This window comes from Scyliorhinus torazame, chromosome 2 (genome assembly GCF_047496885.1).
Source record: "Scyliorhinus torazame isolate Kashiwa2021f chromosome 2, sScyTor2.1, whole genome shotgun sequence".
NCBI lineage: Eukaryota > Metazoa > Chordata > Chondrichthyes > Carcharhiniformes > Scyliorhinidae > Scyliorhinus > Scyliorhinus torazame.
In genome coordinates, this window is record NC_092708.1 from 139021613 (window position 1) to 139044738 (window position 23126).

The following is a 23126-nucleotide window of genomic DNA, read 5'->3' on the forward strand; positions in this document are numbered from 1 at the left end:
CAAGCCAGCTGCTTAGGCCAATGTGCTAAACCAGCCTCTGGGTGATCTGGTTCACTAATGCCCTTTAGGGAAGGAAAAGTCTGGTCCATATGCGACTCCAGATACATGGCAATGTGCTTGATTCTTAAAAAACCTCTGGGATGAGCAATAAATGCTGACCCAGCCAGCAACACCCACATCCTATGAACGAATAGAACCCACACCCCCACCTGGCCTCCATCCTCCGTGGCCTCTTCCTCAACTGCCTCCTGAACATCCTCCTAATGCAAGGATATGTGATGCTCCTCGAGGTCTTCCCCAGGAAGGAGCTGCAGAACAAGGATATGTAGGGCACAGCAGGTCACCACAATGTGGGAGATCCTGAGGAGGCTGCACTGGATGGCCCCACCGGATCTGTTGAAGCAGCAGAACCGCATCTTTAGGGGGCTAATGTACCGCTCTATCAGGTGACACTGAGCTTCATTGTACCAGGCCTCTGGCCTCCGCACTAGCATCATCAGCCAAGATCTCAGGAGATATCCCTTGTCCCTAAAAGCCATCCCTGTATCATGGAGTGACCCTTGAAAATGTCAGACATCTGCGATTATCTGAGGACGTAACTATCATGCACACTCCCTGGAAAACATGCACATACATGCATGAATCGCATCTGGTGGTCACACACCAGCTGCACATTGAGAGAGCGGAACCTTATCCTGTTTATGATGGTGACTACCTGATGCTAAGGGGCGCAAAGAGTGACATGGGTGCAGTCGATCGTCCCCTGCACCTGTGGCAGACCCTATGTTACCAAAGCCAGTAGCCCCCTCGTCTTGCCGGCCTGGCCCAGGTCACAATGAATGAAGTCCAAAGTTCTAGCATAGAGCGCATCCGTGACGTCATAGATGCACTTAGGGACAGATGTCTGCGATATGCTACGCAGATGGCCTGTGGAGCTCTGGAACGACCACATAGCATAAGATAGAGGGCTGTTGTGACCTTTATGGCCAGAGAGTGGGCTTCCCCCACCGCCACGTGGCGCTAAGTCAGCAAGGGTATGGCAGAGTTGCCGCAGACAGTCTCCCCAGTGAGGCGGAGTCTTCTACGGCACATCTTGTCCAATAGTTCCACGGAGGACACGGTGGTCCGGTACACCCTTGAGCTCATTCTGCGTCTGTGCGACCCCTACAGGGACTTTGCGGCCCCTGGTCTCCTGCTGCAAGGTTTTCCCTGGGTGCCTTTGCATGTTGCTGCTGGAGTCTGTGCTCCTCCAGTACTGTAATAAGTAGAACGGCCAGCCCCAATGGCTCCGTACTGATATCACTCGGTTACTTGTGAGGGATGAGAGAGTGAGTCATGTTGGCGTCGTAGCCGGATACCATCATAACCTCCCCTGACCCACTGTCTTCCCGGACCTGGAAGCAGCCATCCCAGACCTTTACCCAGCAGCGACAGCTTACTCTCAGCTCAGGTGCCCTGTCACCTCCTTTACAAGACTGGCCCTGGCTTATGCCCTTGCCCAATCAGTTGCCTTTGGGCTCCCTTCTGGTTCTCCTCTTCCTTATGTTCTACAACACTGCGTTCTGACAGGGAGGGTGATATGCTCACATATCCCTAATGGGCAGGGTCAACTGGACGGTTATGTCCGTCTTGGGGGCTAATGGATCCTCACTAGCAGACATTGGAGTTCAGCACAGAGGTGAGCCCAGTGTCTCTCGATCCCATGCAACCAAGCATTGAGCCGGGAATCCTGAATGCTCGGTATTCTGAGTTCTCATCCCATTCCTTGACTTTGAGACTGTGGGTAGCTGACATTGTTACAGGCTAACTCTTGATTGTGAATTAGCTTGACGAGCACGAGTCTCAGGAATGTTGGACAACACGATTGCTTTATGCTTCAGAGATACGCAGATCTAATAGTCTTCTTAGTCAGGCTACACCATTCTGAGAACTCATTGCTGCCATGCCTCTACACTCCTGGGCAGGTACTGCAGAGTTTGTGCCAGTGCAAAACCCGTTTTTGGCCTCTCCTATGATTTAGCCGCCATTACAGTAATTGTGCCAGAGACAAACATAGTCGTTAAATCCCAGCCATTGTTTCAGTTATGTCTTGCCTAGCTTGTCTTAAAAATGTGATAACTTAAAATGAAACCAAGATGTGACATCACAGGAAAAAACGATGTGACTGATTGCGGAATATTTTGCTCATTTATCTTGAAAACTCAGTTCATCAATAATTGTAAGGTTTTATGAGTTGTAGTAAGATTTAATATCAGTGGTGAAGCTTACTGGGAGGAGCAATGTTTATTAATAACTTAAGAAAAATAATTAACGAACTCAGAATAATAATGGCAGGGCAGATGAAGTGTTGGGACTGCAGAATGTGGGAGCTACTCAACGCTGATGTGATTCAAGGAAAACACATCTGTAAGTATCTGCAGCTTGAGGAGCTTTGTTAGAGTCACTGAGCTGTAGACACTGCACATCAGGGAGGGAGAGGAAAGTTACCTGGACACTTTGTACTAGAAGGCAGGTTCACCCATTAAAGATAAAGTCTTCTGTTTTATTCAGCAGTCAGGGACAGGAGGGTGTGACTGTGTGAAGACCCAGAAGATGGAAGAGGAGGAGGCTCAGCCTTTGCAGCAGTCCGATAGGTTTGAGGTACTTGAACCCTGTATGGATCAAAGTGGGGATTTCAGAGTGCAGCTCCTGACATACATTGCCTTGACTTGATGGCAAAGGTAGAGGGATATGCAGATCCATTTGGTTTGATGATAATGGTAGAGTGAGAGATATTTCGGTCTATGAGGTTACATGGTGCAGTACAATTTTGCTGCTGCTGATGGCCCACAGTGCCCCATGGCTGCAAGGTTTTGAACTGCTAGATCTGATCTCAATCTATCCCATTTACCATAGTGGCAGGGTCACAACACAATGGAGGATAGCTTCAGTGTGAAAATGGGACTTTGACTCCACATGTACTGTAGGGACGTCATTCCCATCATTAGTCACAGGTTAATGCATCTGTGACAGGTAGACTGTGAGGACAATATCAAGTCGTTTTTTCACTCCTGAAGGGGTTGGGTGGGGTTGCAGGGTTACAGGGATGGAGAGGAGGTGTGAGCTGAAGTGGGGTGCTCTTTGCCGGCACGGTGGCAGTGGTTATCACGGTTGCTTCACAGTTCCAGGGTCCAAGGTTTGATTCCCGGCTTGGGTCACTGTCTGTGCGGAGTCTGCACATTCTCAGACTCAAGCCAGAATCAAACCTGGGACCCCTGGAGCTGTGAAGCAACAGTGCTAACCACTGTGCTACCATGCTGCCCATACAAATAACAATGCAGCATGAGTGTAGGTGAATATTTTCTAGGCTTGCAAAAAATAAAAGAACTGAAGCATTGAAGCATGTGCAGACTTTATACAACATACAGGAATGGCTCACTGCAGGCAACAATGATTTGATTTGATTTATTGTCACCTGTACCGAAGTAGAGTGAAAAATATTTTTCTGCGGCTGAGGGAACGTACACAGTACGTACATAGTAGGCAAAAGAATCATCAACAGAGAACATTGACAAATGGTACATTGACAAACATTGATTGGTTACAGTGCGGAACAAGGGGCCAAACAAAGCAAATACATGAGCAAGAGCAGCATAGGGCGTCGTGAATAGTGTTCTTACAGGGAACAGATCAGTCCAAGGGGGAGTCGTTGAGGAGTCTTGTAGCTGTGGGGAAGAAGCTGCTCGTATGTCTGGATGTGCGGGTCTTCAGACCTCTGTACCTTCTGCCTGAAGGGTCTGGAAGAAGGCAATGCCTAGGTGGGAGGGGTCTCTGATAATGTTGTCTGCCTTCTTGAGGCAGCGGGAGATGTAGACAGAATCAATGTGCGGGTGGCAAGCTTACGTGATGCATTGGGCTGAGTTCACCACACTCTGCAGTTACTTGCGATCTTGGACCGAGCAGTTGCCGTACCAGGCTGTGATGCAGCTGGATAGGATGCTCTTTATCGCACATCTGTAGAAGTTTGTAAGAGTCGATGCAGACATGCCAAATTTCTTTCGCTTCTGCAGGAAGTAGAGACGTTGTTGGGCTTTCTTGACTGTTGAATCCACGTGAGTGGACCAAGACAGACTGTTGGTGATGGTGACCCCCCAGGAACTTAAAGCTATCGACCATCTCCACTTCCGAGCCATTGATGCAGACGGGAGTGTGTGTCGTGCTACACTTCCTGAAGTCGATGATCAGTTCCTTGGTCTTTCCAACATTTAGAGAGAGGGTGTTTTCGGTACACCATGCAACCAAGTGATTTATCTCCCTCCTGTAGTCTGATTCGTTGTTGTTTGAGATACGGCCCACCACAGTTATATCATCCGCAAACTTACAGATTGAGTTGGACTTAAATCTTGCCACACAGTCATGTGTGTATAGGGAGTACAGTAGAGGACTGAGCACACATCCTTGCGGGGCTCCGGTGTTGAGGACTATTGTGGAGGAGGTGCTGTTGCCTGTCCTGACAGATTGCGGTCTGTTGGTGAGGAAGTCGAGGATCCAGCTGCACAGGGAGGGGTCAAGTCCAAGATTGCGGAGTTTGGTTATTAGTCTTGTTGGGAAAATGGTGTTGAAGGCGGAGCTGTAGTCGATGAACAGCAGTCTTACATAGGTGTCCTTGTTGTCGAGGTGTTCGAGTGTTGATTGTAGAGCCAGTGAGATAGCATCTGCTGTGGACCGGTTCCGGTGATAGGCAAACTGCAGTGGATCGAGACCACCTGGGTGGATGGCAGTGATTCTTCTCATGACTAGCCGCCCGAAGCATTTTATGAGTTCAGACGTCAGGGCCACTGGTCGGTAGTCGTTGAGTCAGGCTACCTTGTTCTTCTTTGATACTGGTATTATGGTGGTCTTCTTGAAGGAGGTGGGGACCTCAGAACGGAGGAGTGAGGTGTTAAAGATATCTGCAAATACACTCGCCAGCTGCTCTGCGCAGGCTCACCCAGGGACTCCATCGGGGCTCGCCGCTTTCCGCGGATTCACTTTCAAGAATGCAGCTCTTCCCTCTGAGGCTGTAGTACGGGTATGTCCAGGGCTGTTGGGATGGGTGGCACTGATACATTGGCTGACTGCTCAAAGCGGGCATAGAGCTTGCTCAGATCATCGGGTAGGGATGCTCCAGCCCCAGATATTCCAGCTGGCCTTTCTTTATAGCCTGCGATCTTGTGTAGGCCCTGCCATAGTCGTCGTGGGTTCGTGTGGTTGGCCGGGGACTCGAGTTTGATGCGGTATTGTCTTTTTGCATCCCTGATGGCTTTCCGTACGTCGTACATAGATTTCTTATATAGGTCAGGGACGTCAGACTGTAACCTATCAAAGACACCTTCGAACAAAGGTACTCCATTCACACAGAACCAAATCTTCCAGTTAGCGGAGCTGCTGCTCACATTGGTGAGGGTGGGCAATGAATGGGGTATCTCGCAGGGGATGGTGGGTTACATTATGCTGTTAATTACGGAGTTACACCAGAGATTTAAACCATCTAACATTTCCATGGTAAGGATCACGTATTTAGCTCAAGTCTCAGACACTGAAATTAGTGCAATGGACTTCTGCATTGTGTCCCAGGCAGCTCAAATCACCCATGGGAAGTTTAAATTTCCTGGGTAATTTCAGCACCTATGCAAACATCAAGACTTCCACGGGTTCCTGACATGCATCAGACTCAAATCCAGATTTCACTGCTCTGGATCTCAGATGATTCAGACCATTATTTCCTCTTGTGATGAATATAGGATTTTAAAAAACATATATTGTATTATATGTCTGTTGCAGTAAATGTTATTAAAATAATTATAAGTTTCTTAAAGCTGTGATTAAGGGTTAACAGCTAGGCAGGCTGTGATGTCACTTGTGGGAGGGGCTGATTATGTTTTTAGTTTTTGTTTTTCAGCCCTGCCCCGTGTCTGCTTTTAGTTTCATTTTAAAGTTCTGCTCTAGGTTCTGAGGAAAGAGGTTGTGTTTCTCAGATTGGCTTCTGAAAGCTTCACTCCAAGGACTTTGTGAATAAATCTGTGAGCCACCAGGTGTCATCTTTATTTTATAAGAGGCATTTGATCTGTGTTGGATTTTGCTTAATTGAAATTTTAGAAGTAGCTCGAAAAGTAAGCTCAAAGATCTTTTTTCTTTTTTTAACAACAGTTTAACCGTTAATTGAAAAGCTGTTTTTCCTTTGGATGTTAATGGGGTTAATCCTGTGTTAATAATAACGTTTTCTTTTCACACAAAAAAATCCCTATTTGTCAGTGGAATCACTCCTGGGGGTGAAGTATCCTTTCCTCAGTTTACAAATTGAAAAATTGTTGGGATTTCTCATCCAGTTTCCTAATATAAATTGGGTGTCTGGTCATGTACCTAAATACTTTAAAATAAAAGAATATGGAGTCTGTTCAACTTCAGGGGCACATGACGATGCCAAGTGAGGATATCTTAATCACTGCAACATTGAGTATTAGAAATTTCCCCCGTAAACGTATTAATAGCAATGACCTACATGTGAAACATGTCAGCAAGGCAGAGTGAACCATTATTATAAACTGTGCTGCAAACATTATATGTTCCAAAAGTGCAAAGCTAAGAACATTCTTATTTTATGTATTTTGCAAGATAAAGAATAAAAACAAAACTGCCTTTTCCTGCCCAATGTACAATTGGTGAATTAAGTTTCATGCTCCATCTACTGGCTATATAACTACATTGCAAGTACAATTCCCAGCATGCAACTTTATTTAAAAAAATAATTGCTCAAAGATCCCTTCACATTTTAAATATTTACTATAGTTCTACAGCAAAATGCCACAAACAGGTGATGTTATTCATCTTTGTCTATTCAGACGTGTCTTTCTGATCTCTGTGTGGCAGATGTGTTGATACTTAAAAGATGTTGAAAGATAACTTGTGTTCTTCCATCTCATTACAGCCCTCACAGATGGTTGATGAGCACAGAATTGGGGCATATGTGCGCGCAGGGAGGGAGGCAAGCAATTACAATGAAATGGGAAGGTTGGGGGGGGGGGGGAAAGATAAAAGCGGGAGGCACAGCTGTTGCGAGGAAAAAATACATTAGGAACAGAGAACATTACAGCGCAGTACAGGCCCTTCGGCCCTGGATGTTGCGCCAACCTGTGAAACCACTCTGAAGCCCATCTACACTATTCCCTTATCGTCCATATGTCTATCCAATGACCATTTGAATGCCCTTAGTGTTAGCGAGTCTACTACTGTTGCAGGCAGGGCATTCCACGTCCTTACTACTCGCTGAGAAAAGAACCTACCTCTGACATCTTTCTTATATCTACCTCCCCTCAATTTAAAGCTATGTCCCCTCGTGCTAGACATCACCATCCGAGGAAAACAGCTCTCACTGTCCACCCTATCCAATCCTCTGATCATCTTGTATGCCTCAATTAAGTCACCTCTTAACCTTCTTCTAACGAAAACAGCCTCAAGTCCCTCAGCCTTTCCTCATAAGATCTTCCCTCCATACCAGGCAACATTCTGGTAAATCTCCTCTGCACCCTTTCCAATGCTTCCACATCCTTCCTGTAATGCGGCGATCAGAATTGCACGCAATACACCAAATGCGGCCGCACCAGAGTTTTGTACAGCTGCAACATGACCTCATGGCTCCGAAACTCAACCCCTCTACCAATAAAAGCTAACACATCGTACGCCTTCTTAACAACCCCCTCAACCTGGGTGGTAACTTTCAGGGATCTATGTACATGGACACCAAAATCTCTCTGCTCATCCACACTGCCAAGAATCTTACCATTAGCCCAGTACTCTGTCTTCCTGTTATTCCTTCCAAAATGAATCACCTCACACTTTTCTGCATTAAACGCCATTTGCCCAGCGCTGCAGCTTATCTATGTCCCTCTGTAACTTGTAACATCCGTCCGCACTGTCCACAACTCCACCGACTTTAGTGTCATCTACAAATTTACTCACACATCCTTCTACGCCCTCCTCCAGGTCATTTATAAAAATGACAAACAGCAGTGGCCCCAAAACAGATCCTTGTGGTACACCACTAGTAACTGGACTCCAGTCTGAACATTTCCTATCAACAACCACCCTTTGTCTTCTTCTAGCTAGCCAATTTCTGATCCAAACTGCTAAATCACCCTGAATCCCATGCCTCCGTATTTTCTGCAGTAGCCTACCACGGGGAACCTTATCAAACGCTTTACTGAAATCCATATACACCACATCAACTGCTTTACCCTCATCCACCTGTTTGGTCACCTACTCAAAGAACTCAATAGGGTTTGTGAGGCACGACCTACCCTTCACAAAACCGTGTTGACTATCTCTAATCAAATTATTCCTTTCCAGATGATTATACATCCTATCTCTTATAAACCTTTCCAAGATTTTGCCCACAACAGAAGTAAGGCTCACTGGTCTATAGTTACCGGGGTTGTCTCTACTCCCCTTCTTGAACAAGGGGACAACATTTGCTATCCTCCAGTCTTCTGGCACTATTCCTGTAGACAAAGATGACTTAAAGATCAAATCCAAAGGCTCGGCAATCTCCTCCCTAGCTTCCCAGAGAATCTTAGGATAAATCCCATCCGGCCCAGGGGACTTATCTATTTTCACACTTTCCAGAATTGCTAACACCTCCTCCTTATGAACCGCAAGCCCTTCTCATCTAGTAGCCTGAATCTCAGTATTCTCCTCGACAATATTGTCTTTTTCCTGTGTGAATACGGATGAAAAATATTCATTTAGCACCTATCCTATCTCCTCGGACTCCAAGCACAACTTCCCACTACTGTCCTTGACTGGCCCTACTCTTACCCTAGTCATTTCTTTATTCCTGACATATCTATAGAAAGCTTTAGGGTTATCCTTGATCCTACCTGCCAAAGACTTCTCATGTCCCCTCCTGGCTCTTCTTAGCTCTCTCTTTAGGTCCTTCCTAGCTAACTTGTAACTCTCGAGCGCCCTAACTGATCCTTCATGTCTCATCTTTACATAAGCCTCCTTCTTTCTCTTGACGAGTGTTTCAACTGCTTTAGTAAACCACGGTTCCCTTGCTCGACCACTTCCTCCCTGCCTGACAGGTACATACTTATCAAGGACACGCAGTAGCTGTTCCTTCAACAAGCTCCACATTTCGATTGTGCCCATCCCCTGCAGTTTTCCTCTCCATCCGATGATTCCTAAGTCTTGCCTCATCACATCATAATTGCCTTTCCCTTGCCCTGCGGTATATACCTATCCCTTTCCATCACTAAAGTAAACGTAATCGAATTGTGGTCACTATCACCAAAGTGCTCACCTCCCTCCAAATCTAACACCTGTCCTGGTTCATTACCCAGTACGAAATCCAATATGGCCTCCCCTCTCGTTGGCCTATCTACATACTGTGTCAGGAAACCCTCCTGCACACATTGGACAAAAACGGACCCATTTAAAGTACTCGAACTATAGCGTTTCCAGTCAATATTTGGAAAGTTAAAGTCCCCCATAACAACTACCCTGTTGCTTTCACTCCTATCCAGAATCATCTTTGCAATCCTTTCCTCTACATCTCTGGAACATTTCGGAGGCCTATAGAAAACACCTAACAGGGTGACCTCGCCTTTCCTGTTTCTTACCTCAGCCCATAATACCTCAGTAGACGAGTCCTCATCAAATGTCTTTTCTGCCACCGTAATACTGTCCTTGACTAACAATGCCACCACCTTCCCTGAGGTTACTGAATTATCAAAACCCCGGCACCTGCAACAACCATTCCTGTCCCTGCTCTATCCATGTCTCCGAAATGGCCACAACATCGAAGTCCCAGGTACCAACCCATGCCGCAAGTTCACCCACCTTATTCCGGATGCTCCTGGCATTGAAGAAGACACACTTTAAACCACCTTCCTGCCTGCTGGTACACTCCTGCAACTTTGAAACCTTACTCATGACCTCACTACTCTCAACCTCCTGTATACTGGAGCTACAATTCAGGTTCCCAAGCCCCTGCTGAACTATTTTAAACCCTCCCGAAGAGCATTAGCAAATTTCCCCCCCAGGATATTGGTACCCCACTGGTCCAGATGTAGACCATCCCGTTTGTAGAGGTCCCACCGACCCCAGAATGAGCCCCAATTATCCAGAAATCTGAAACCCTCCCTCCTGCACCATCCCTGTAGCCACATGTTCAACTCCTCTCTCTCCCTATTCCTCGTCTCACTATCATATGGCATAGGTAACAACCCAGAGATAATAACTCTGTTTGTCCTAGATCTAAGTTTCCACCCTAGCTCCCTGAATTCCTGCCTTACATCCCTATCCCTTTTCCTACCTATGTCGTTGGTACCTATATGGACCATGACTTGGGGCTGCTCCCCCTCCCCCTTAAGGATCCCGAAAACACAAACCGAGACTTCACGCACCCTGGCACCTGGGAGGCAACACACCAACCGCGGGTCTCTCTCGTTCCCACAGAATCTCCTATCTATCCCCCTAACTATGGAGTCTCCAATGCCTAATGCTCTACTCCTCTCCCCCTTTCCCTTCTGAGCAACAGGGACAGACTCTATGCCAGAGACCTGTACCCCATGGCTTACCCCTGGCAAGTCATCCCCCCCAACAGTATCCAAAGCGGTATACTTGTTACTAAGGGGAACGACCACAGGGGATCCCTGTACTGACTGCTTCCTCCCAGCCCCTCACCGTCACCCATCTATCTTTATTCTTCGGAGTAACTACATCCCTGAAGCTTCTATCTATGACCACCTCTGCCTCCCGAATGATCCAAAGTTCATCCAGCTCCAGTTCCCTAATGCGGTTTCTGAGGAGCTGGAGATGGGTGCACTTCCCACAGATGAAATCAGCATGGACACTGACGGCGTCCCTCACCTCAAATATTCTGCAGGAGGAACATTGCACTACCTTCCCTGCCATCCCCTCTAGATAAAAAAAGAAGAAAGAAAGAAAGAGCTTACCTGTTATTCACTCCCCTTCTCAGCAAGCGCTCACCCAGCAACCTCTCTGCCCCGCACAATAACACCGGAGGAAAAATAAAATAAAAACTACTTACCAGTCTCCAGCCAATTCCTTACCTGCAGGCCGCGACGTCACGGTTCAACTTCTTTCTAGTTCCACCTGCCCTCGAGCCTTCCTCTTGATCTTTACAGCGGTTGGTTTTTTTGGTTAGAGGAGGGGGTAGGGAGGGAAACACTGAAGAAGTGTTTCGGGTTTAAGTGTCACTTGACAACAGCTCCTCCACAAACCACCTTCAAGTTAGGGTGAGCACAACGGCGTATGCAAATTTCCCCCACAAAAAAGAGCACATATTCAGGGAAGTGGGAAAGTAGAGACCGTGTAATATAGCAAGGGCACAACACAGAACAAGCAAGCAGGCAGCACTTACATGCAATGAACAATGCGCTGCAAAGTGACTAAATTTAGATTGTGATGCACAGTGCATTCAAGCACTCGTTGGCAGAGAAAGCATGCACATAGTTGAGAGGAAACATGGGAACAGGGTATTTATGGCACATATGGTAGCCATTCAGGCCACCCTGCCTGTCAGCCAAGGAACCCCAATCCAGCCTAATTCCACTTTCTGATCTTTTGTCTGTCGCCCTGTAGGTTATGGTGCTTTAAGTGTACATCCAAATATTTTTTAAATGTGATGGGGATTTGTGCTTCTATCCCACTTTCAAGCAGTGAATTCAAGGTTCCCACCATTATCTAGGTGAAAAAAACTACTCCATTCCTACTCCTTCTGCAGATTACTTGAAATGTATGCCCCTTGTTACTGATGTCTCTGGAAAGGAAAATAGGCTCTCCCTATCCAATTTTATACACCACAACTGAATCTCCTCTCAATGTTGTGTTCCAAAGGGAGTGGCCTCAGACCCAATCATTCTTCATAGCTAAAATTCACGATTCTGCCATGTGGTAGAACCTCACCTCTGAATCACAAAGTTCCAGGTTCAAGTCTCACCCCAGTGCTTGAGCACAATAATCGAGGCTAACACTCCAGTGCAGTAATTATAGGGAGTGCTGCATCATTGCATAAGATGTCGTTCAGTGAGGACCCAATTGCCTACTCAGGTGGATGTAAAATATACCATGGCACTATTTCGAACAGAAAAAGGGTCCTGACCAATATTTAACCCTCAATCAAAATCACAAAATCATATTTTCAGATCATCCACATTGCTGTTTGTGCGAGTTTGCTGTGCACAAATTGCCAGCCACATTCCCTGAATTACAACAGTGACAGCACTGCAAAAGTGCTTCATTGGCTATAATCTGCTTTGAAACATCCAATGGTCATACAAAGCACCATAAGTGCAATTATTTTTTCCCTGACAACATCCTCGCAAGTCATTCCTGTAATATGGCGACAAGAATGCAGTATCCTAGTTGTGGCCTGACTAGTGTTTACTCAGTTCCAGCATAACATGTCTGCTTTTATTAACTGAGGCATAAAATATAACAGAAATATGCCCCATGCCACCTTAACCATCTTATTAACCTGCCCTGTCACTTGCAGGGATCGATGGACATGTGCACCAATGCCCAGGTATTTCTCTACAATACTCAGCATCCAACAATTTATTATGCATCCCTTGCCTTGTTGTCCAACCCAAATGCATTAGCTTCAAACTGAATTCCATTTGCCTCCATGATAGTCCTCAATATCGAGGCCCCGCAAGGCTGCGGGCATAGCCTCCTACTATACTCCCTAAACACACACGACTGCTTGGCAAAATGTGGCTCCAACTCCATCTACAAGTTTGTTGATGACACAACCGTAGTGGGTCGGATCACAAACAACAATGAGTCAAGGTCCAACAATCTCTCCTTCAATGTCAGCAAAAATAAGGAGTTGGTCATTGACACATTGTACACATTTCTGTCTGCATCAATAATGCCGAGGTGGAGATGATTGATCACCAACAATCTGTCCTGGTCCACCTATCGTCGCTCAACCAAAAAAGCACAACAGCGCCTATACGTTCTTAGGAATCTACGGAAATTTGGCATGCCCACACTGACTCTTACCAATTTTTACAAATGCACCATAGAAGGCATCCTATCTGGCTGCATCACAGCCAGGTATGGCAACTGCTCGGCCCAAGACCGTAAGAAACTTCAGAAAGTCGTGAACACAGCCCAGTCCATCATGCAAAACCACCTCCCACCCATTGACTCGTATCTACTCCTCCCGCTGCCAGGGAAAGCGGGCAGCTTTATTAAAGAACCCTCCCACCCGGGTTAATCTCTCTTCCAACCTCTTCCATCGGGCAGGAGATACAAAGGACTGAGAATGCGCACTAACAAATTCAAAAACGGCTTCTTACTTGCTGTTACCAGACTCCTAAACGACCCTCTTATGGACTGAACTGATCTCTCTATGCATTGTCTCCACTGTGTAGCACCACACTCCGTATGTTTCACCCAATGTCTGCATCTATGTATTTACATTGTGTATCTATCGTATGTCCTATGTTTTTTTCATGTATGGAACGATCTGTCTGGACTGTATGCAGAACAATACTTTTCACTGTACCTCGGTACACGTGACAATAAACCCAAATCCAAATCCACTTTTCAACAGCTCCCCTGACCAGCTCACTGATATCTTCCAGCAGTCTGCAACCTACTTCCTCACCAGCAATCCCACAACCAATTTTTGTACTATCTGCGAACCTCTTCATCATGTTCCCTGCATTTAAGTCTAATTCACTGAAATACGAAGCATGAAAAGCAAGAAAAGTAGCACTGATCCCTGCAGATCCCCACGAGAAAAGCCTTTCAGTCACAAAAACTGCCTTTGATCATTACCCTTTTCTTAATGTTTCTGAGCTACTTTTGGATCTAACTTACTTCTTTTCCTTGGATCCCATGGGTGTTTCCTTATCGGGCTTGCCTTCCATATGAAACCTTATCAAAAGTCATGCTAAAATCCACATGAACATCAAATGCACAACCCCATCCATTTTCCAAGTTTCCCTCTAGAAATTCAATGAAATTAGTCAGAAAAGGTTGCCTTTCTAAATAAAATATTATTTTGCCCAAGAGCCTTTTCCAACAATTTGCCTAATACCAAGGTTTGACTGACCGGACTGTAATTACTCGGGTAATTTCCTTTTAAACAACAATCCGACATTAGTAGTCCTTCAAGTCTTTCTGTGGCCAGAAGCGATTGGAAAATGATCAGAGTCTCCACTATTCCCTACCTTGAATTTCTTCGCAGCCTGAGGTACATTTCACCAGGCCCGACAATTTATCCACTTTCAAAGATTCAAAATCTTCCAATATTTCCTCTGTGTTTACCCACCAATATTTTACACTCCTCAACTGCAATATCTGCTTGTCCACCTCTTTTGAGAGGATACAGCCCCATGACCTTTTTGATCTTTAACAGGCCTACTCTTTGTGCAAATATCCATTTTCTCTTCTTGGGCTGATATTCTCTGGAGTTTAGAATGAGAAGCGATCTCATTGAATCCTGCAAAATTCTGAAAGGGCTTAATAGGGTGGATGCTCAGATTGTTTCCATTGTTTGCGGGGGGGTTGGGAGATCTAAAACACGGGGAAACAGTCTCAAAATAAGGGGCTGATCATTCAGCACTGAGATAAGAAGACATTTCTTCACTCAAAGGATTGTGAATTTTTGGAATTCTTTACCCCAGAGGATCATGGATACATTTAATAAATTTAAGGTTAGAACAGACAGATCTTGGGGCTGTAGGAAATTAAGGGATATGGGAAGCCCAAGATCAGCCATGATCGTATTGACTGACAACTCCATAGGCCATGTGGCCTACTCCTCCTCCTAATTCTTATGTTATGTTCTTTACTTATTTCCAAAACATTTTCAGGATTTCACTTGTCAATATTTTCCACACCCTCTCTTTCCCAATTTCCTTTTTAATTTCACCATTTACTATACTCCTCCAGGCTTTTGCAATATTGAGTTCTCAGTACCTAACCATAGCTTCCCTTTTGTTATTTTAAACGTATCCACCATGCTCCTTAGCAGCTCGGGGATATAGATTTTGTAGTCCAAAATTGCTGAAAGAATATTTGTTCTGAACTCTGTCTAACTCTTGCTTGAATGCTCCCCACTGCTCTGATGCTGATTTATCTTCAAGTAGCTGCTTCTAGCTACTTCTGCAAAATCTCATCTCGGTTCAGTAAAATTGAACTACCCCCAATTTGAAACTTTTACTTTTGACCCACCTACATCCTTTGCCGTGATCATGCTAAGCCTCTCTGAATTATGAGTAATATCAAAATGCTTTTTCATTTCATAAAACTAAATGCAGAATGGCTATTGTTACAATTCTGTACCTGACCCCAACATTTGTTAGGATATCAGAAAGAAACATCCATTTTTTTCAATTTGGAACACTGAGGAAAGGATACTTTGCTCCAGGTGGGACTCCACCCACAAATAGGGACATGGTATATTAAAACAAACTTTATTACTAACACGTTATTAAACTAACTTTAACAGCACAAGCAAAACCCACTTTTAGATACAGTTAGCAAACATAGGAATACTTGCTGCATAGAGATGTCTTGGGAAAACTGCTTTGAGAGAGAGATCCTTCAAGAAACAGCCTGCAGATTCTGGTCTATGTCAAACCACTGTTAAACTTGACAACTCTTTCTAGAAGCTGCTGTTCTATTCACAGTTAAATCTAAATCCAATTGACTCAAAACCTGACTGCTTCAGCCCCTGGTTCCTCCCATTAGTTACATCAACCTCATCTCGCTCAAATCCCATGACCTGATTACTTGAATTTAAATACAATAAAATCCAAAATCCATCGGAACTGGCCTTTTAAACATAAGCACGGTTTGAAATAAGGATTATCTCATCTTTATGAAGCCTTAATTACCCCTTCTGTAGCCACAATGTCTGCCGGTATTTTAAACCAGGAATTTTAATACATTACTGCAGCAGATAGATACGCACGCTAATCCAGGTTTTAAAGCATTACTGCACCAGATATATAATACAATATATATCTGAAATTCCTACATTCATCATAGTGTTAACTGGTTAAGAAAAGTTTATTGCATGCGTTTTAAGAAATCAATGCCTTCCAGACCTTTTGCACTGATTTTATCAGAGGTCATGTTAGGGTCGTTGAAATTCATTACTATTACTTCCCCAAGGTTCTGCACTTCTCAGTGATTTGTTGACATTTCTTTTCATTTTCCTCTGGATTGTTTCGGCACCTACGGTGTACTCAGCAGTGTGACTGCCCATGTGCAATACACATAGCCTTATTTGATGACAAAAGGAGTGCAGGAAGTAGAGTCAGCTCAAAAGAATTACACAGAAACATTCTGACATACTAAACACCTGCACAGAGACAGAGGGAGTGTAAACATGTACACGGAGGGAGGGAGACAGAGGGGGAAAGAATAGATAATTCTTTCCCTGCCTCACCACCTTTTCAAATGCGAACTTTCCAAGTTGGACTCAAAACTCATACTGTATTATAAACAGATGAACAGTATATGGATTCTAATTCTGATGCCTGCAAAACAAATGATTTACAGATTGACGTTGTTATGATGACCAGAAAGGACACGGTGGATCGTCGCTTGATCTCTCCGTGGGGCTTGTGGAATAAGAGTTTCCCTATTGAGCAGGCGGAAACTTGCCCAATAGGAACCATTTGGCGGGAGTTTAAAATCCACAGCCCAGGCCCAGACAGGTGTTCTCGATGGTCCATGAGTTGGGACACAACACTTTACACCACGGCAGCGATTTTCGTTGTTCGAATAAACAAGAGTTTTATATGGCGCCTGGCCTTGGCGGAGTTATTACAGACATGCTTAACAAAAGATTAAAAGATTTTAGAATTTGTCCAGAATTATTTAGATAGCCGTAGCTAATGCATAGTCTTCGTCACTACACTAACAGTAACTGTATTTCATTAATATTTTGTAATAATTTTACCTGCACAAGTTCATTCAGAACTACTGCATCAAAACCAGACAGATATTGCACATAATATCTCTGCATCACTGGTCCATACTTGCGCACATGTGCTCTGAGCTCTTCCATGTAGTAGATCAGTTCAGCAACATGCCTAAAGGGTTTAAAAAGAGATTCATTTTCCACAAATTTCAAATGAATTGTCTAATTGCACAGAAGTAGATTTCAAAACTTGACACATATTACTTTGAAAACTATTTAAACTAACCTTTTAACTTGACTTGTTGCTACAGCTGGAAAATTTACGAACAAATCAAACTAACCACCAGTGTGGCAAGGTAAACTGAACATTCAATGTTTGAAAACATACCAACAAAGTCATTGGGTTTGGTATATAGGTTAACCAACATAAAAAACATAATGTTAAACAAACTTTCACGATCTCCAGGTAGTTGCGTTAAAGAATGGGGGATGAATTTTGTCCTTAAAGTGAAGAATGCCAATGCTGGGTAATGAGATACTTTCAGAACATACGAGGTAAGAACATGAGTTAACTATAGGCCAATTCAAGCCTGCCCCACCATTTTATTGTGATCATCGCTGAACATTTACATCAACTCCACTTCATGCTTTCTTTATTATTACTGTCACAAGTAGGCTACATTAACACTGCAATGAAGTTACTGTGAAAATCCCCCAGTCACCATACTCCGCCGCCTGTTCGGGTACACTGAGGGAGAATTCAGAATGTCCAATTCACCTGACAAGCACGTCTTTCGGGACTTGTGAGAGGAAACCAGAGCACTCGGAGGAAACCCATGCAGACACGGGGAGAATGTGCAGACTCCGCAGAGAGTTACCCAAGCTGGGAATCAAACCTGGGACCCTGGCGCTGTGAAGCAATAGTGCTAACCACTGTGCTACTGTGCCGCCTGCCCTATTCCCATATCCCTCAATTCCCTAAAATTCTAATAATCTCTGTCTTGATTATATTTACCGGCTAAGCACCAACACCTTCTGGGCAAATATTCTAGAGTGAAGACATTTCTCATCGCACCCCTAAATGGTAGATTCTTTAACTTGAGACCATAATCCCAGAGTCTCTCAACAAAAAGAAACAGCCTCTCAGTCTCTCCCTTGTCAAGCCTTCAGAAATTTAATTTTAAAAATAAAATCAGATCACCTCTCATTCTTCCAAATTAGGCCCATTCTATTCAATCTCTCCTCATAGGCTAGCTCTCATATCCCAGGAATCAATCAAATAAACTTCAGTTGTACTCCCTCCAAGACAAGCATATGATTTCTTGGGTGTAGAGTCAAAACTGTGTGGTCTCACCAAATCTCTTATTATTGCTTACCCTTATATTCGAATACTTTGTATTTGCCTTCCTAACTGCTGGTTATCTGTATGTTAACTTTCCATGATTCATGTAGAAGGACAAACAAACCCTTCTGAATCCCAATATTTAATCATTTCATTTTTTAAAATAATTTTTCCTTTACGTTGGTTATGCAATGCTCATGTGAAGCATTCTCAGGTTAAATGTAGCACAGGGCAGTAGCAGAATAAAGCTCCCATTACCTACATCTAACCCAAGAGTAAATCTACTACATCAAGTAAATCTTTCCCACTGTAGCCATCTGGGATGGCCACGTCCCAATTACAAAATGGACACTTGCAAAGAATGCAGGGAAAATTGGACAATACTAAGAAACAAGCAGGTGCAAGCTCTGTCTGTTGATTAGAACCTTAAACTCTGGGTACGAGTCTGGGGGCGCTGGCAACGGCGCCGCTGCCGCTCCCTCCAAGGAGGTATACCACGAGCCCGGTGGTGGTGGCGGCCCTCAAATTTTGGGGGCAGTAGAGGCGGCATAGGGGGGAAGTTAGGGCCTCTGCGTGGACCCCATTACGGGGGAACCACCGGTTCACCCCAGGAAGAACAGGTGGAGGGTTTTCGGGGTGGCACAGGGCAGACATACGAAAGTTGGGGGACCTGTTTGTGGACGGGAAGTTCGCGAGCTTGGGTGAACTGGAGGAGAAGTACGGGCTCCCCCCCCCGGGGAACACCTTCAGGTACTTACAGGTAAGGGCGTTTGCCAGACGGCAGGTGGTGGAATTCCCACGGCTACTGCCACACACAGTACAGGACAAGGTGCTCTCGGGGGGAGGGGGGGGGGGGGGGGGGGGGGGGAAAAGAGTGGGAAAGATCTCGGAAACTTACCAGGTAATGCAGGAGGAGGAGGAGACCTCGGTGGTGGAGTTGAAAGGTAAGTGGGAGGAGGAGTTGGGAGAGGAGATCGAAGAGGGGACGTGAGCAGATGCCCTAGGGAGGGTGAACTCTTCTTCTTCATGCGCTAGGCTCAGCCTCAGTTTAAGGTGCTGCACAGGGCACACATGACCGGGACAAGGATGAGCAGGTTCTTTGGGGGTGAGGACAGGTGTGTTAGGTGCTCAGGGAGCCCAGCAAATCACACCCATATGCTCTGGGCATGCCCAGCGCTGGAGGAATTTTGGACGGGCGTAGCGAGGACGGTGTCGAGGGTGGTAGGATCCAGGGTCAAACTGGGCTGGGGGCTCGCAATATTTGGGATGGCAGAGGAGCCGAGAGTGCAGGAGGCGAAAGAGGCCGGAATTCTGGCCTTTGCGTCCCTGGTAGCCCGGCGAAGGATTCTCCTTCAGTGGAAAGATACGAGGCTCCCAAGCGTGGAATCCTGGATCAGCGATATGGCAGGGTTCATTAAATTGGAGAGGGTGAAATTGGCCTTGAGAGGGTCGGTACAAGGGTTCTTTAGGCGGTGGCAACTGTTCTTAGACTTTCTGGCAGAACGATAGACATTGGTCAATGGCAGAAGCAGCTCGGGGAGTGGGGGGGGGGGGGTTTACTTTATTTTTGTTTATGTTCTTTACACTGGAAGGGTCTGAGGGGGTGTATACACCCGTTGTCTTAAGACGGGGTGTTAATGTTAATTTATTATTTAGGTACCGGGGGCGGCGGTTTGGGGGGTTGCTTTTATAGATTGTGTTTTGTACTTAACCCTGTTGGGTTCTTTTTTCTTTCTCATTTTGTTATTGATATTTTATGAAAACCTTTAATAAAATTAAAAAAAATTTTTTTTTTTTTTTTTTTAAAGAACCTTAAACTCTCAGACAGGACAGAAACTGCCAAGCAATCTACATAGTAATGAGCCATCTCCGGGGAGAAAAGGGAAACATTCAGATACACAATGTTAAGGCAGACACCCCGGGTGCCAGAAGAGGCTAAAACAAAGCAGAACAATTGTCACTAGGACATGCTCAGCAATCAGGGAACCACCCCTCTACTGGAGGAAGATCGATACGGACGATTGGGAAAGACCCAATTAGTTCAGGCCAAGTTGAAGGCCCGCCCAAAAGCGCGCAAAGCCCTTCTCAGTATAAAAGATATTCCCCAAGGGAGAATCTTCCTCCTTGGGCTTTGGCTCTCAGCGAAGAGAGAGACCAGCCTAGCAGCTGTATCAGACCAAGTAAGTTCCAAGTCAACGCACGCTACGAGATAGATGCTCCTAGTTGCTACCCTGTAAACAGCTCAACCCAGCAGCCTCAGAACCGAGCAACGGCCATTGTTCCTCTGACTGAGTGGGCACCCGAAGCTAAGTATAGGCTTTAGTAATAGTGGGAGTTTAGTTTGTAGAGTTTATGCATGAGGAGACTTGACTGTGTAAATAAATGAGCATTGCTTTTGAACTTACTAACTGGTGTATCGAGTCATTGATCAGTATTCGGTTCTGAACCTTGTGGCGGTGTCGAAAGATACCTGGCGACTCTTGAGCAAATGTAATTAAACAGAGCCAAATTAAGAGCCAACCAGAGAGCAACATTTACTGGCGACATCTGGCAGGTCTCAACTTAGAAGTCGCCTAACCACTCCGAGAGATCCCAAAATTTGAATTGAGAATCCAATTGGGAACAGAAAGAAAAACCACAAGCGTTAAAACAGTACTGGATCAAGCCTCTGAGATTCGGAAGTGTGTTAATGCATGCGTACTAACAGGGATACAAGGTAAACCTGAGAGATTTTGTTGCGTAAAACTGTCGGGAGTTTTGTAGGCCGGAAATTAGCGTAAGCCGTACCCGTGTTTACATCACCACTTTATCACCCCCTGTTCCAAATTCAGTAGAGAAGCTAGATAGAGAAAATGGCAATGAAGGCAATGGAACGCCTTATGAACCCCCAGGAATTCGAGGTCGCAGCGACCAGTAGAGTAGGACAGTGTCCCGTTTGGGAAGATGAGATCAGGAAATATCTCAAAGGGAAAGGATGGCCCCTTTGGAGTGAATTCTGCGATAATGAGGAAACAGGACCCGGGAGTATAGGGCATACTTGGTGGGAGAACCTGTCAGAGATCCACAAGAAGAGCTTAGGGAAAGCTCGCAAGCCGATGGAAATCGTGCCCTGCATGGCACAATTGCGAGGCACAGAGGAGGTCGTTAGGACGCTCCGTAGAGAGATAGAGGAGAGAGGCAGAAGGAGTGAGGTAGACGTGAGTGAGGGAGAGAAGGAGAATCGAGATTTAAAAGAGCAGTTCGCAGCAAGGGACAGAGAGGTGGATGATGCCAAGTGGACACATCAGTCTGGTCTCGCGCATTTGAACAGTTTTCAGACGCAATATGATAAGGCCTACCAGGACACGCAACGTGCGGTCTTGGTAAGACAAGTAACAGAACAGCAAGTTGAGAAATTGCAGAAACAATGCAATGATTTAAAAGCAGCCCTACGAGCACTCCATACTTCCATGACGGAACAAAGGCAGAGCTCCGTCAACCACGCAAAGTGCAGGAAGCAAATTGCAGAATTGCAATCTCTGGTTTCCGTTCAAAATGGATTTCAAAGTACATTTGGATCCCAATTAGATCAAGAAAACGGCCCCAATTGAACGAGACTGCCCATAGATAGGTACATGGGACATGTACACAGGAAAAACCCCAGAAAAGGAAAGCGCCCCAACCCCTAACCGAACAGGCAGAACACACCGTCATGAACCCTGTAACCACACACCGCAGGGCCGCAGGAGAAGGAGATGCAGATTTCCTTTACACAACCCCGTTAACCGTGTCCCAATTACGGGACGCGTGTGGAAAAATTACACCGTTCCTTCCCACATCCGACCCCCACCAATTTTTCGCGAAAGTCAAACAGGCTACCATGCATGGCCTGGACGAAAAGGAGCAAATGAAACTCACAGTTTTAAGCCTCGACCCTTCAGTCGTAGCAGCCCTTCCTGACCTACAGAATGTAGGAGGAGGCACACTCCAAGAGATACACACAGCGATCCTTGATGCGATGGGTTTTAACAGAGGAGACCCCGTAGAAGGCCTAAATAAGTGTAGGCAAAAGACAGAGCACCCCACAGCGTTTGCTGGACGTTTGTGGATTCACTTCAACGCAGTTTTTGGAGAGTTAGCCCGCGCCCATTTGTCCCCAGATAATATGGGCAAATGGACCCGAATTCTAGTTCCCCACGCCACAGAAGCAGGACAAAAAGCTTGCGTACATTATGTCCCCTCAGATGAGGCCCACAATGAAAAATGGGTTTTGAAGAGATTGTCCTGCGCTTGGGAACAATCAATTGCAGGCAAAACCGCATTTATAACAGCCGATGAAGAGCAGGCAGAGATGAACCCAGTTAAAGCACACCAGAACCCCGCATGGGTAAATGAGGGAAGGAACAGCCCACCCCAGCCCAAAGCTCAGGAATGTTACAACTGTGGACAGCTAGGACACTTTGCATGAGAGTGCAACTCGCCCCAGAAGCAGCAGAGAAACCAACAGACAGGCACCCTAAACAGTATTAGGGCAAAGCCGATCCATAGCATTAGCGCCAGTTCAGAGAATGCAGACATGAACGGCACCGACTGACGGTGTTCGGGCTCCCCAACTTGGGTCTACGACACCCTTTGGGAAAGTCCGGCAGAAGCAGGCAAAGTCCAGGGACAACCCGTAGAATTTCTTTGGGACACAGGAGGGTCCCGCACCACACTCAATTCCTCCACGATGTTTCAGCGAGACACGTGGCCCACAACAGACACCATTACACTCAGCGGTTTTACAGGCCATTTACAACAGGGACACATCACAGCCCCTGTAGCAAAACAAATAGGGAACATCGCGACTAAGCACCCCGTAGTTTTAGTTGATCT

The 23126-nt window shown here is 45.6% G+C and overlaps 1 protein-coding gene across 9 annotated transcripts in view; it reads right to left on the minus strand.

Moving 5' to 3' along the window:
* Positions 1-23126, minus strand: part of nckap1 (NCK-associated protein 1) — a 351428-nt gene that overhangs the window by 157717 nt on the left and 170585 nt on the right. For all 9 annotated transcript variants that reach the window (XM_072477663.1, XM_072477668.1, XM_072477677.1 and 6 more), the window contains one exon: positions 16970-17102. In XM_072477663.1, coding sequence (XP_072333764.1) covers positions 16970-17102 — 133 coding nt within the window. The remainder of the gene's footprint in view (positions 1-16969; positions 17103-23126) is intronic.